The 16,204-nt window shown below is 35.5% G+C and overlaps 1 protein-coding gene across 1 annotated transcript in view; it reads left to right on the forward strand.

Moving 5' to 3' along the window:
* sip3 (septin interacting protein 3) overlaps positions 1-16,204 on the forward strand; it is a 306,647-nt gene that overhangs the window by 37,076 nt on the left and 253,367 nt on the right. Inside the window, exon 3 of the mRNA XM_090399016.1 lies at positions 14,917-15,069. Within this exon, the coding sequence (XP_090255142.1) occupies positions 14,917-15,069 (153 nt within the window). The remainder of the gene's footprint in view (positions 1-14,916; positions 15,070-16,204) is intronic.

Consider the following 16,204-nt stretch of genomic DNA (forward strand, 5'->3'; position numbering starts at 1 on the left):
TCAATGAACATATTGCAAAAGTTAGCAAAATAGCTCAAAGGATTATTTGAATGTTGAGAAACATAATGAGTAAAGATAGGGAAGTTATCCCTCTATATGGGGCTATTAACTACTATCATATATTTGATCAACCGGGTTTCTTGTGGATTCAGAGATGAGTAATCATGGTTTATGGGTCTGTGGAATACTTTCTTTGAGCATAGATTAAAGTTGTGCACATTGCAAAGTTTAGTTGGTAGGCAGAAAAGATGGGACATGATAGAAACTTATCAGTTACTAAAGGGTTCTATAAGTTGATGCAAATGAAATTTTTAATACATGGATAGTGAGAGCACTAAGAGTCACCCCAGAAGTTGTTTAAGAGTGTGGTAGTAAGGGGTGTATGTGCCTACTAGATTTTTGCTTGGAGAGTGGTGAATAAGTGGAAAATGGATTGCCAGAAGGAGTTATAAGTGCCTTGATAGTGAATAAGTACAGGTAACCCTCATATAACGCAGTTTCAATATAACGCAGTCTACAAATTGTAGTAATCCTTGTTCAACGCGATACTTATACAAACGCAGTTTTGACAAAAACACAGTCTAGAAATTGTAGTAACCCTTTATCTTTTCATATATTTTTCACTGCGTGACTTAAAAATCAAATTTTATCTTCGTTAAATTTGTGTCTGCCCGTATCGTGCAGGTAGTTATAAGTAGCGAATTTATATTAGGGGAAACACTCTTTAGCACGCATGTGCGTCAATTGTATACCGTATAAAGCATTTATTGTTGAAAATTGTCTTCATTTTCTGCCAGGAAAGCGCATTAAAAATCATAAGTGTTATCTCAAGCTGAGCACTTTATTTTCTGGTGAGTTACATAATTAATATGTAACGCTTTTTTATAAAAAAATTATTTTTATAGTAATGGCCACAAATTGCATTGAAAGGGAAAAAATGAATATTGAAAAGAAAATTCGTCTCGAAGAAAATTTCTCTCGAAGAAAAAAAAATTAAAATCATGAATTGGTTGAAAAATGGAGAAAAACCAGTTGTTGTAAGGACTTTGAATTTAAATGAATCAACATTTCAAACAATCAAACACAATGAACATAAAATCCGAGTAAGTGTTTATTGCTGGATCAACAGTAAGTGCAAAGCTTGTGTATGCAATTTTTTAAGAGAAAAATGAAGCAATCTCTAATGATTTGGAAAGAAGATGCACTCAAAAGAAAATTCCTTTGGATGGAAATCTTATTAAACAAAAAAACTCTCAAAGTTTATAAACATTTATAATGCAGACCAGGTGTTCAATGCTGATGAATCCAGGTTATATTGGAAAAAAAATGCCAAAACGCACCTATATTGTGAAAAATGAAAGATCAGTTCCTGGATTCAAAGTTTCCAAAGACAGAATTACTCTACTGTTTTGTAGTAATGCATCAGGTGATTACATTAAAAAAACTAATGTTTATTAACCGATCCTCAAATCCTTGTGCTATGAAAGATTAAAATAAGCACTTATTTTTATTTTGCCTAAAACATTTATGTTTTAGGCAAAATAAATTTAAGTGAAAAAATAAATTTAAGTGAAGTTTAATTATAATTTGTAATTTTTATAATTTTATACTATGTATTTGTGTCATAATTTATGTTTTCTTAGCTTACATGAATTACCTGAATTATATAAAAATATATTTTTGTTGGATATGTCATTGTTGTTTATATAATTTATTATTTTTTTAAAACTGATTTCGGAACATAACCCTACTTTTTGTATGTGATCTGAGTCTCGCATAATGCGATTTATATAATGTGGAATTTCTATGGAACTCAACATCTGTGTTATACGAGGGTTACCTGTATAAGGGGAGGTATGATAGATATTGTGTGTGTATAATGATTAGTCTGGGACTTCATAACTAGTCTGCTTATATATAGAGGCTATTGAATTCATATAATTTGCCTCAATATCCCGTAATGTTTTACTATATGGGATTTTAATGTTTTTACATTATGTGAAAGTCTGCTTTCCAATAATGTGTCGTCATTATTGGGAGCCACTCAGGAAGATACCAAGATTAAATCAATGCAGAAGATCATATTTTCTGTATAAAATTTGTAAAATGGTGTAATACCACATTATTAAATATTTCAGATCAGAGATAGTTGAAGCAAATTTTATTGCTTGATTACAAATTATATTGGTGTGCTTCTTTACTCAAGTGTAAGCAGGCAGTTTGTACATGAAGTATTTTTTGCAACTGGATCTGGCTCCTACTGATGAAGCCTTAAAAGTTGAAACCAGTCTGACTAATAGCATATGCCATAATATAGGAACATTATGGGAAGGACACTATCTGGGTTTCAACCTTTGAGATCCCATCAGTATAATCCATATGTCAAGATACTTCATGACAAACTGTTTGCTTACACGTGGATAGGCTAGTTGTGAAGATATTTAACATCCAAACTTTGTTTACTTGAGTAAAGAATTTCAACAAGAATGTAATTTCTTATCAAGTATAACATACTCTGTTGTCCAGTAGTAAAAATTTTCAGATATCTTAATCACTACTTTTTGGGATTCTCTAACATGCTGTGTCTTGGAGCCTCCATTATGCAATGGAATTATAGGTGACTCTCTCTCTCTATAGCAGACTCATAGGAACCACATAAGTGGTGCATCTTTTAATGCCTCATTCAGATCTGAGGACAAAAACATTCACATTCTCATGCATTTTTACCACAAGAGTGTGAATATTCACACACATATATGCACACAGAAATGCATGTCAACATCCTCCAAATATTCTTAGTTTTGATTTTCTATTTCAGTTCTCATACAGCTAATTAAATGATAGATTGCATCCATTCAGATATAGTCTCATTCATAATTTCTTTCATTCATCAAATTCACTCTGTACATCTATGAACTATACAACCTATGTTTTTTCATTTGTACTTCACTCTTCTTAATTCCTTCTTATTATATGGCATCATATTTGCAATCTCTATGCCCCCGCCCTCCTCCGCCTTTTCCAGTCATAGTATGTTCTCTCTTTCTGCACTTAATATCATTCATTCTTTTTCAAATATGGAATAGTGTTATGTGGATTCACCATGTTGGATCCTACGTTCTACTCCGATGTATATTCTAGCTGTTGACTGACTCCACATTCGAACACAGAGAATATTTATTTTTAACGGCGCCACCCTATGTTCTAATTTGCATAAGCAATGTTGTAAAATCAAACCATCAGCTAGCAAAATATTGTTATCAACTTAATTCAGGCCGAAATTCTCCTTATTATATATATAGGGTTCCCACTAAGATTCGAACTATTTTAATGAGCGGTGCAATGAAAGAAATCAGGCAAACACAAGATTTAACTAAAAAAAAATTATTTAATGCTTTAACACATAAAATTTACATTAAAACAAGAATTTCTAGTAGGGATAATACAATTTAAGAATGAATAAGTTCTCATTAAGACATTAGTAATTTACATTAGTAATAAAATTAAAATCATTTACGATTTGGATTTTATGCATATAAATTCTACTTTTCTTATTATCCAAGATTCCAAACACAATTTCACTCTAAACGAAGCTATCGTTCAATGTACTTCAAATATTGATTCAGTTTTAACTATTCAGAACAATCACAAAGCACAAGTCATCAGACATTCATTCAGCAGCCTTTAAGTTTTTTATCAATCTAACACAATAGTTCTCAGAAAATTCAGTCTCAAATTTACATTGCATTCTCTCATAACAAGCTTCTTTATATCACACATTCAATCTTGAACTATTAATCCCGAGATACTTCATATATTACATTTACGAGGAAATGTTTCACTATATCACACATTCAATTCTTGAACTGTTAATTTCAGTAATATGAAGTATATCATGTTCTCCAGAAACAGGCTTCGTCATTTCACACGAGGCAGAGAAAAGATATCCTTACCAGTATAGACAGTATAGCTTCCTCATTATCGAGAATCCTAAAAATTCTCTTTGGTTCTTGAATACTTTCACTTTGAGAACACACAAATATTTTAGAATCCTGGGTTTCAGTAACTGATTAGTTAACTCGGGAGAATTTATCTTCTTGCTTGTAATTGCCTAACTTTAATTATTTCTTACTCATTCTTATTATCCTTTTGCCCAATGCTATCCTTCTGCGAGGTGATAGGAATTTATAAAAGAATAAGAGCTCGAAGAAAGATAAGTCAAAATACAGAGCAGTTCCCAGTCCTTCCTACTCCGTTCAGCCCCAGGTTATCTCTGCTTATTCTTGTTTTCTTTTTTTTCATCCACTACTCATCACATCCTACTCTCCTTTCCCCCCAAAATCTGGTTCTAACTGGTTTTGTTGATATCGAACTGGTTTCTTGCATACTGTGCAGTAACTCGCACTAAAGCACGCACTGGCTAAAAATAACATAATTTCTCACAACAACTAATCAAGTCTTATTTCGAAGAATTACTTGGATACATTACATTTTACTAATAGCATAATAAGATTGCATATTTTACAGTTTTAATCTCTGTTTTAGTAACATTAATTTCATAATAATACTAGCAATATTTAATACACAGCTTTCACAACTGCACTTCATCTCAAAATAATAAATGACCAAATAAATATTAATAAACATAACTTGAAAGAAATCATATGAATAGTATACTATTAACAAGAGATTATTAGTCTGATGAACAATTTTGGCTTAGGGAATGGCAGATTATGTTGTACTCTGAATGCAATATTAATAATTTCCAATTCTCTTCATTCAGAATCCAACAACCATATACAGTAGTTCTGCCTTTACGAATTAATTGGTTCCTGGCGACCATTCATAAATTGGGAATTCATAAAGCTGGAGTTTATTTGCCTTAGAAATAATGCCGTAAGCGATAACTATGTTCATAAGAAAAAATATATAAAATATATTTTTTCTATATTCTTTTTCTATTATGCCGTAATGTCTCATAATGCCATAAGCGATAACTATGTTCATAAGAAAAAATATATAAAATATTCTTTTTCTATATTCTTTCTCTATTCTTTCATGAACACTACACACTACGAATCCCACTAGCTGCTGTCGCCGTTAGAGGGATTCATAGTGTGTGGTGTTCGTGAAAGCTCCGGAGAAGATAAGTATTATTTTCAGTTAACGTTGATAAATTTATTTAATATTGCATAGTTTTGTTTGCCTTGCATCTTTTTGTGTGTTTTTGGTGTGTTATAATTTGATAAAATACGTTGCAAGTAAGAATGGCTCCAGTACGAAGGAAAATGGCGGCCAGTAATGATGGTTCGCCATCTTTTCAAAGAATGGTAGTATAAAAGAGATGATTCAGTGTACTAGCGAAATGTACGCTTTGCGGAGTGCGGTCGGAGTGTGGTTAGATGATAATAAAGCAGTAAATGTGTGTAGAAAATGTAGGGAGAATGAGAAATTGAAGAGTATTTCGGATCGTGAGTGTGATATTTTGTCAAACTTCAGAATGAAGAAAATAGGGATATGACAAGAAACGGTGAGGTTGTACCAGAGAATTGTGAGAGTGTGAATGTAGAAAGTGTGAATGATAGTATTAATGGTTTTACTGAGAATAAAAAAGATGAGATAGACGCAATGAGTGAGATCGCGTTGTTAAATGGTGCGATACAAAGGGCAAAACAGCAGCTAGAGCTTATGAGCAAAAGTCGACTGAATGAACCAGCCAATAATAAAAAGTATGACAGGAAAAATAGACGTATGAGTGTGAACATGAACAAAATGAAGGATAGAGCGCTGTATGGAGACTCGTTAGTATGAGGTGTGATAGTAGAGGATTTGACAAAATCGTACCAACCTGGTGCTACCATAAAGGATGTAACTGAGTCTATTAGAGAGCAAAAGGAAAGGGTGAAAGAAATGATTGTTGTGGCAGGTACGAATGATTTGAAAGGAGACAAAATGGAAATGATAGAAGACCTGAATGAATTGTTTGAGGTAGCAACAGAAAAGGGTGGGTGAGTTAGAATGTTTAGTCTTTTGCCACGGTATGACAATGAAATGTTTAAAAGGAGGGCCATAATTGCGAATGACTTTATGCGTGGGTTATGTATGACGAGTGGTGTGGAATTTTTGGACATGTGGAGTGAGTTCGATGGGCGAAAGGATCTATATAAGATGGATGGCTTGTATATGAATGGTCACGGTGTAAGAAGACTTGAGAAAGTGTTGCTGAATGTGGTGGATGTGCAAATTCAGGGAAACTAGATTTATTAAGGGGGGGGGGTAGATATACAGTCCTTAGGGAGGCAGTTGAATGTAAGAATGAATATCATATGCCCGAGCAAATAAGGACAACAAATCAGAGTGGGATAGTTAATATAAGGCATCAAGGTAGGGTTGGGGCTAATGGGGGTCTTAACTTAAATTCATGTACACTAATGCTAGGAGTATTAGGAACAAGAAGAGTTTTTGGCCATGGTTGGCACTTCCAGACCACAGGTTATTGGTATTAGCGAAACATGGCTGACAGTAGATGATATAGCTAGTGGGATTGAATGTGATGGGTATAGTGTGTTCAGGAATGACAGGGAGAATAAAATGGGGGGGGGGAGTATTGTTGATGATAGCTGATGAGCTGCAGCCAAGGAGAATAGAAGTTGAATTGCAGGATAGAGAAAAGAGCACATTTGAGGCCATTTGGTGTGAGATTGTGGCTAGCAGAACTAAATATACAATTGGGTGCTGCTATAGACCAGGTGATGGAAAAGATGGTTGTGACAGTATGCACAAGCAAATAGAAGAAATGAGTGGAAGGACGGTGATTATTATGGGAGATTTCAACTATGGTCGCATTGATTGGAGTGAGGAGAGGACACACGGGAGGAAGGAATTGAATTTTATGTGCTTATTAAGGGATAACTATCTGCGACAGCATGTAATGGAAAATACTAGGGGTCAGAGAGTGCTTGACCTAGTAATTACATCTGAGGATTTGGCTGTGACAAATATGACCACATTACCACCAATCGATGAGAGTGATCATAGGGTCTAGACTTGGGGGGTGGCTAAAGGTGTAGAATTTTCAATTAAGACAGGGTACGTGTGGAATTATCTGGCTGGAAAGTATGACAAGCTTAGGAGTTTGATTGGTTCAGTGCCATGGCATGTACAACTGCAAGGACTAGAAGTCGATAGTGCATGGGAGGTAGTTAAGAAGTGTTTGCATGAAGCAATGGCTGACTGTATACCTAGAGTCCGAATAATAAATCAAGTAGGAGTTAAATGGATGAATAACATCATTAAGCTTGAGCTGCAAAACAAGAAACAACTATGGAGGGAATTTAAGGAGAAAGGTGACCGGCAGGCACACGAACGGTATAAAGCACAGGCCAGAAGGGTAACGAGTGTGGTAAGAAAAGCAAAAAAGGATTACAAAAGAACATTGGCCATGCAGGCTAAAGAGAATCCTAAACAGTTTTTTAGATATGTAGCAAGTAAAAGGAAAAATGTACTTGGCAGAATGATTTTAAAGACTGCCGATGGTAGGGAGGTAACTGAATCAGTCGATATAGTTGAGTTACTGAGTGAGCGCTTTTGAAGAATATATCATCCAGGTGGTGACATTGCAGAAACGAATGTACCAGTAGATTATACGGGAATTGTGGTGAATGAAGTGGAGGTGAGTAGTCTGTTGCATAACCTCAATGTCAATACATCTGTGGGATTGGATGGTATACCAGCTCGTGTTGTACGAGAAGTGGCTAAAGAATTGTCAGTACCCTTGACCATTTTGTTTAATATGAGTCTCGGGTCTGGGTTAGTCCCGAGGGGGGTGGAAAGAGGTGAAAATAGTTCCACTGCATAAAGGTGGTTCCAACACTGCTGTTGTAAATTACCGACCAATTAGCATATCAGGAATCAATGTCAAGGTCTTAGAGAAATTAGTCAAGAAAAGAATACAGGATTGGATAGATGAAAATGGGATATTGTATGGGGGACAACATGGTTTTGTGAAGGGTAGATCATGCCTGAGTAACTTGCTCACGTTTTATAACATAGTGACGGCTGAACTGGATAGTGGTAACGGGTTTACAGTAATACTACTTTACCTTGCAAGGTTTCTGATAGGATACCACATAGAACCCTAATCAGTAAACTAGAGCAGATGGGGATAGATAAAGGGTTGGTGAGATGGATAGGAGGGTGGTTGAAGGAGAGATACCAGAGAGTGGTTTTATTCAGGAGTGGAGTCTAAAAGACGGCTTGTGACTAGTGGAGTGCCACAGGGCTCTGTTCTTGGACCACTGCTTTTCAATTTGTTCATCAATGATATAGGAAAGGATTTGAGAGGAAGTGTTCACTTGTTTGCTGATGATGCAAAGTTGGGTAGAGCAATTATGAGTGCACAGGATGTCAAAATTTTACAGGATGATTTGGATAGTTTGGAGGACTGGGCTAGGAAAAATGGATGTCAATTTAATGTGCCAAAATGTAAGGTTATGCATTTTGGGGTGAAAAGAGTAGCAGCAGTATATCGCATTGGTGGAACCGTACTCCAGGAGATTGATGAGGCCAGGGATTTGGGAGTGTTGGTGGATAGGGAGTTGAAGTTTAGGGGGCACATTGCAAAAGTAACTAAAACAGCTCACCAAATCACTTGGCTTCTGAAAAATACTTTAACATGCAGAGACGAACAAGTTGTTGTTCCTCTGTATCGAGCCTTGATAAGACCACATCTGGACTTCTGTGCCCAGTTATGGGCACCAGGGTTTCTTCATGATGGGGAGGAAGTGGAGAGGATCCAGAGACGAGTGACCAAGATGATAGCAGGTCTGTGGAATGAACCTTATGAGAATAGGTTGAAGATTTGTGGGTTGCAGAAATTGGTCGATAGGCGAAGGAGGGGTGATATGATTGAGACATTCAAATTACTGAAGGGTTTCTATAAGATTGATCCAGAAGATATTTTTGAGAATAGGACTGATTGTGTTAGGACTAGGGGCCATGAATGGAAGCTGGGCAAGAACGTGGTTGACAAGGGTGTTAGAGCTAGGTTTTTTACTTGGAGAGTAGTGATTGAGTGGAATAAGCTTCCAGAGTCTGTTGTGGGTGCTACGACCGTGAATGATTTTAAAGCAAGGTATGATAGATACTGTGTGAATGTCAAATAGTTGTTCTTGACATGATGTTAGGGCCTCCCTCAATGAGAGTGTCGACTCCTTGGAGTTGCCCGGAACAACAACAACAACAATAATAATAATAAAATGAATATTAAATAAGAAAAGACATTACTGACCAAAGATTTACATATTTAAAAAATAATGTAAGAAAAATTTTGAATTAAAAAAAGATTCTTTCAAAAATAAAATTAGCTTATTTCTATATTACTGGGTGAATCGGCAGCTGTTGAGGTAGTATGACATATATTAGGAAGCTTGGTTGACTTTCACTTCTTTTCATTTAAAATAGCTCAATAGCAAGCAGAAGCATTATTCATTTCACAGGAAAATTTATTAAAATCGTTCAAAGTCTGGATCTTTTAATTCAAAGATTACTTGAGCTTTTTCGAGAAGTTTAAATGCTTCTTCTAGGTCTTTTTCTCTTCTTTGTCTTTTCCTTCTTCGTTTCATTCTTGTTCCTCTAATTCAAAGAGATCATTGGGTGAGAGTTCCATAGTGTGAGATTGAAGCAGCTCATTAACATCACCTTCCAAAACTTTTATTTGCATCTGGTAAGCCATAGCTAAGATCGCTTGAGTTTCAGAATTCACAATCTTTGTTGGGTTTTCAAAGCCTTCGAAATGATCATTAAACTAAGAACAAAGTTTATGTCATACTCTTTTTATAGTTTTTTGGAAACTTTATGCCAGGTGCTCTGCATTACCTGAAGTGCATCTAAAATGTTGAATCTCTTCCAAAACTCTTTGATAGAAAAGTTTCAATCTTTGTCATTTGTTTCTATTAACATTTCAAAAGTTTCTTTGAGATAATGTACTTTAAATGTCACAATCACTCCCTCTTCCATTGGTTGTATTTGGAGGTAAAAAGACTTTTTTTTTATGTTAGGGTAAATGTAAGCTACATGAGAGATGGCTAGGTGCATTGTCAGTTATCACAAGCACTTTAAATGGAATTTGTTTTTTTCTCACAAAGTTTCACTTCAGGAAAAAAGTGATGCCTTAGCCAATCTTCAAATAGGGAACCCGTGAGCCAAGCCTTCTTATTTGTCTTCCATATTACTGGGCGAGTATCTTTATTAATTCCTTTTAAGCTCCTTGGATTTTCTTAATAAGGGTTTTAACTTGCAATCACCAGCAGCATTTCCTCTTAATAGTAGAATGATGCGATCTTTTTATGCTTTTGATTTTTCTTTTGCGATGTAAGTTCATGCAGGCATCAGTTTCCAAAAAGGCTCGTCTCATCAACGTTAAAAATCTGTGATGGCAAGTAATTTCCTTCTTTAATTATTTCTTCTAATTTTTCTGGATAAGATTTTGCAGCCTCACTATCGGCACTTGCAGCTTCACCTTGTACTTTAATGTTATGCCAACCAGTTAAACCACCTACTACTTGCAACAAAAGTCTCTTTGCATTCATTCTCTTTTTTGCTCTTTCAGCATTTTAAAAATGGCTAATGCTTTAGTACAAATCATTGTGTAGGCATGTTTAATCTTTGAGTTTGGGCACTTTTCCAAGCAGTTAAGTTTTTCCATATGAGAAATTATACTGCTTGTTTCTTTATTATGCAACCAGGTAGACTGCATAAATAGTGCATTTTTTTACTTCTTTCAAATATATTCTTTAAAATGGTGCAAACTGTAGAAGCTATAAGAGAAAATTTCTCAGAAAGAGCTTTAACAGTGCTACCCGCTTGATGGCTGATAATAATTTTGTATTTTTTCTCTAACGTAATTGCTTTTCTTTGTTTCCTTTGTTCATTTTCTGGTTTTGCACAGTTGCTTCTTTTTGACATTGTTGGAAAAGTGAAAGGGTTATAGTTAAAAAAAAAAATAAATAAAAATAAAAAATCAGGTGTAATTGAAGAAAATTATGAATAACACACTTGCCTCACCAAGGTTCGTGAATGACTGAGGCTCGTTCTAACTGATCATTATGTCATTACATACTGCGTAATTTTCCCGTACACACCCCTAATTGCCTTTGCCACACACAATTTAAAATAAAAATTCTGATCCAAAAAATTTGTAAAGATAAAAATTCATATGCAGGAATTTGTAAAGTGAGAACTACCTGTAGTACTATTTTCTTAGTAATATACATATCCAAAAGGAAGTTTGCTTTGCTTTGAGATCTTAAGGCAAAAGATGTGAAGTTAACAGACTCCATATACAAGTAGCTTAGTCATGAAAATATGTCAAAAAATGTTGTTTGCTTGCACTTGAATTTGAGGATTAAACATGAATAATTTCTTATCAAATATAATTTATATTATAAGTGGGTACCTTGCTAATCGAACTTCCTTTAACATAGCACTGTGCATGTTGGGCTGTGGTTCGGAGTTATCAGTAGTTTGTTATAATGAGCAACTTTGTTAACAGTTTTGCTATTGTGAGTTGACTGTCTGAGTGTTGCCTTAATGAATTAAAGCAAGCATGTGCGCTGCGTTATCTCACTATGAATAAATTATTCATCAGCAATCATTATGAGATGATTGATCATTTACGTAGTCATTTACATATCACTCCTCTTCCTTTGTTTGCTAGTGTCTGCAGCCTACAAATTCTCAATCTTCCACAGTATTCCACAATCCTGATATAATTTTTGACTCTTGCTCTCTCCACTGTATCAGAATCACTAGGAGACTAGAACAAGGCCTAGTAATGAGGCAAAATTATTTCCTTATATGTCAAGGTTCGTTTCAGCATTGCAATTATTCTCCAAGTTGTATTTACAATCTTTGCTATATGACCCTTGAACTTCAACTTCCTGTCTACTAAAACTCCAACTTCCCTAGCCTAATCAGTTTCTTTTAGTATAATACCACCAATATAATACAACATTGGATATTTAATCACACCTTACATTTATTAACATTGAACTGATAGTCATTTTCATATGCCCACAATTCCAGCCTATATTAGCAGCACTCCTGATTACCTTACCTATCTTTGCATCATTAGCAAATAGCTGTGTGTCATATATCAGATCCTTTCCATTGTCATTAATGTACAGATTGAACAATAATGGTATTGATCCTTGAGGAACACCACTGGTTACCTTGAACAATGCAGATACCCCCCCCCCCCCCCGCTCCCCACATACAACTTTTTGATGTCATTCAGCCATCCTCTTATCCATGCTAATAGTTTATAATCCAATCCCTTATTCCCCAATTTATGCAAAAATCTTCCATGCTGTATTCTGTGAAAAGCCTTAGCAAAATCCAAAAATATCATAATATACCCATTCCCCCTTGTATTATTACAGAATGCGAGAAAGTTGCTAAAACACGATCTTCCCTTAGTAAAACCATGCTGTTCATTGCAAAGTAGAGATTTTCTTTCAACCCATTTCTGAATGCAAGCCTTAACCAATTTTTCCAAAGTCTTCACCACCACTTCTGAGATACTGATTGGTTGATAGTTGAATACATCGGTTCTTTGCACCATTTTTGTGCAATGGGATTACAATCATTCTCTCCGCTCCTGTGGAATCTTTCCTGTTCTGTGACTCAAATTATATAGCCCAGGTCAAAGGAACTGCCAGTTCAGCTGGATACTTTTTTAGCATACGTGCTGATATCCCATCAGTTCCTATTGCTGAATTCTTATTCAGTTTGTGCAACAGCTCCAGTACTACCTCCTCACATAAGTTTCCCCATACAGTGAACAGGTAGCAGGGAGTTCAGTGTTGCATATACTAGGTTGATAGCTTTTAGCAAAATGGCTATTCATTAGTTGCACAATCACTTCTGTATCAGTCACCCACATACCACTGCATTCATTACAGTTGTTCTTTCAAGTTTACATTTTTTTTTCTTTTTATTTGCAGCGTAATGATAGAATTCGTTTGGGTCGTCTTTAACTTGCAGAGTCGGTTTCTTTCATGCTCAGACTTAGTCTTCCATTCAACATTTGTTACTTCTAGTCTGCTGCTGATAATTATTATTACTAATCACCCTTCTGCATGAGGTATTCCTTCCACATCATCTTTTTCTTATGAATCTCTTGCGTAATTAGATTACATATCCATTTCACTCTACTCTATTTATTCTTCGAACTCTATGGGCACATTCTGATATCATATCTTTTAAGTATTTTTTAAACACTTCCCATGCACTGTCAGTATTGCTCCCATCCAACAACTAATACCATGCTGCATAACCCAGCATACTCCTCAGGCAGTCATAATTTTCTGCTTTGTAGTTGAGCATGTAACCTTTTCTGAATGGAACATTAATAAACCTAACCACTTCCTGAGTGAGTACTGCATGATCACTGTCACCAACAGGAGGCAGAATAGTTACCTCTTCAACTTAAACTTCCTTTGATGCTATCATCAGATCTAACACACTCTCCCCTCCATGTGGGGGGGACCTCCCAGTGATGATACTGGCCCTTTTCATTCTTCCTCTTTTTCTTTTCTTTTTTTCCTCTATTCTTTACTCTACTTCTCCTTTTTTTTAGTCTTTTTTACTATCCTTTTTTTCCAGACCACTATCACAGGGATGTAACTCCCTGTGGTGCAACCTGTGGAAATCGGGAAAGAGGGATCCTGGTAGTCTTGCACTACTTTGGCCTCTGCTTTGGCAAGACAGGTGGTTGTGGATGGCCCATTCAGGATCAATTGGCCAGTGGACTTTCCTGCAAGTGTCAACAGTGTTACAGTAAGTCTCTCACCCCATTGTCGGTCAGGATCCAAGGCTTGCTGTAGTGCTGGTATAGTGTCTGAGGTAGCCATTGCTTTCCACTCCTGAGTGCAGGCATTACTTGCCAGTCAGTGAGCATCTATGTGTGGCTCCATGGTGGGTGGGAAGCTCTGGAACCAAATCAAAAACTCCTTGAGCATATTTTCTTCATTCTCAAACATTTTAGGTTGCTCTAACAAACTTCAAACCAAGTACTGATACCATAGATACAGCATTTGGTAACAGAAGTATGAAACAAAGGATGTATGACACTAATATAAATGTACCAGTGTTTTTGATCATCCATACAACAGGTGAAAAGCCAATAGGGAGAGTGTCACCCTTATTTATTCAAAAGGGTTTAGAAGGACTGGTAGGACTCTGGTGATATCCTTGTGTGGAAGCATTGTGTCAGCAAAATTCTGAGAAACTACTGGGAGCAACATCACTGGTTTGATGATATCACTCCTCTACAGGAATTATATCAGAATGGGATCTCCTTGATGTGTCTGATGAGTATGTTCAGAGCTTAAAGATCGGTGAGCGACAGGTGAGATGCATCCTGATATGTAGGGATGGTTACCTGGTTCAAACCAGGAACATTTCCTTACTTTTGAAACACCTAAGCCTCCAAATTTTGTAAAAGCAAGGTATCTCAGCTGTCCTGTTGGAATGTACATTCCTAATTCACTAAATGTCAAAAAATATGGGCATGCCTGAACTACCTGATGTGGTAGTAAAGAGCATGATAACAAATCTTGCTCTGCAAAAAAAACTAAATGTGTCACTTGTCAGGGAGATCATCCAGCTTACTCTTGTGCATGTCAGAAGTGGAAAGATGAAAAAGAAATACAAAAATTAATTTGTATGTGTATCTGTATGGATTTATTTTATAGGTTTAAACACACACACACACACACACACACACACACACACTCTCTCTTTCTTCAGATATATGCTGTTTTACTGAACTTTGTAGTAATTATGCAAGAGCATTAATCAAAATAGTTACAATAGTGGTTTATAGTGGGTTAACATTATGCTTTCAATTTGCAGCATCTAATTGAGCGATCTTGGTATGCAGTTACTGAAACATGCCTTGCTTTCACTGTGTTCAGAGATGACTTTAGTCCAAAATTTGTAGCGTTGTTTACCCTTCTCCTATTTCTGAAATGTTTCCATTGGCTGGCTGAAGATCGTGTGGATTATGTAAGTATCTTAACTGATTTATAAGTTCAATTTAAAAGAATGCCATTTAATATTTTTAAGCTTAATGGATATAATGAACACACACTTTTATAAAAAAAAACATTAATCATAATCATCAAATTTTTGATATTTTTTTTATTTCAGATTACATCACTACTACTTTATATTAACAATTTTCTTCCGAATTGATCTGTTATCTGTCGGGCTCTGGTATTGATCTTATATATCACTCTTCTAAGGTGCTTCTTACTTCACCAGTCCACCTAGATTTTGGTGGTCATCTTCTGCTTTTTTTCCTGCCATCCTAGCAAAACACTTCTGCTAACTTTTCTTTTCTTTCATTCTGTTTAATGACAATCCACCTGAACTTAGCTCTGATCACACATTATGGAGTTAGCATTTTTCCTGAATGCTAACTCTATCAAATTCCTTCTTGATAGGATATTAATCCCCATTTTCACTATGATTCTGCCATTGATGTCATCTGTTTGCTCTACTAATCTTTCTTGGAACTCCCAGTATCTATGGTCTCCAGTCTTTGATAAATATATACATGAAAACAAGGTAAAAGTATTATTTATAAAATATACTGCCATGTATTTCAGTCTGAAATTAACAGATCATTGGCAGTGGCTTAAAAAACAGTTGTTACAAGGTAGAATGCAAACAATTGATTTATTCGAAATAGAACGAGCCGTGTGATGTTAAATTGCCCATAGTGTTATGCTTTAACTGAAGAAAAAGTTAATCATTATAACAGTATAAAATAAATTGCATACATATATATATATAAAAAACTTATAATATCATACTCAACAGATCATCAGATGATAGTAATTGAAAAACTTTAATGATGTGTTATTCAAATTAAATTTTCCCTTATTTTTGATAAGGGTAGGCAGTCATTCCAATTCAAGTTAGGATGGTGAAATAAGGCGTCAGCACTCTCCTGAAATAAGCATCCAAATTTGTACTGACATCTACGTAGAAGGCATGTTTCAGACCAAAGAATGTTGTCTTTCTCTATTCTATGATGACTAAACCAGGTTTATTGGATTTTTTTGTGGAAAATATATGATCGATGTTCTTATATATATATTTATATTTTTTCTGTTGTGTCCAATTTGTCTGAAGT

This window comes from Typopeltis vanoorti, chromosome 1 (assembly GCF_054136105.1).
Source record: "Typopeltis vanoorti isolate ZY-2024b chromosome 1, IOZ_Tvanoo_1.0, whole genome shotgun sequence".
Taxonomy (NCBI): Eukaryota; Metazoa; Arthropoda; class Arachnida; order Uropygi; family Thelyphonidae; genus Typopeltis; species Typopeltis vanoorti.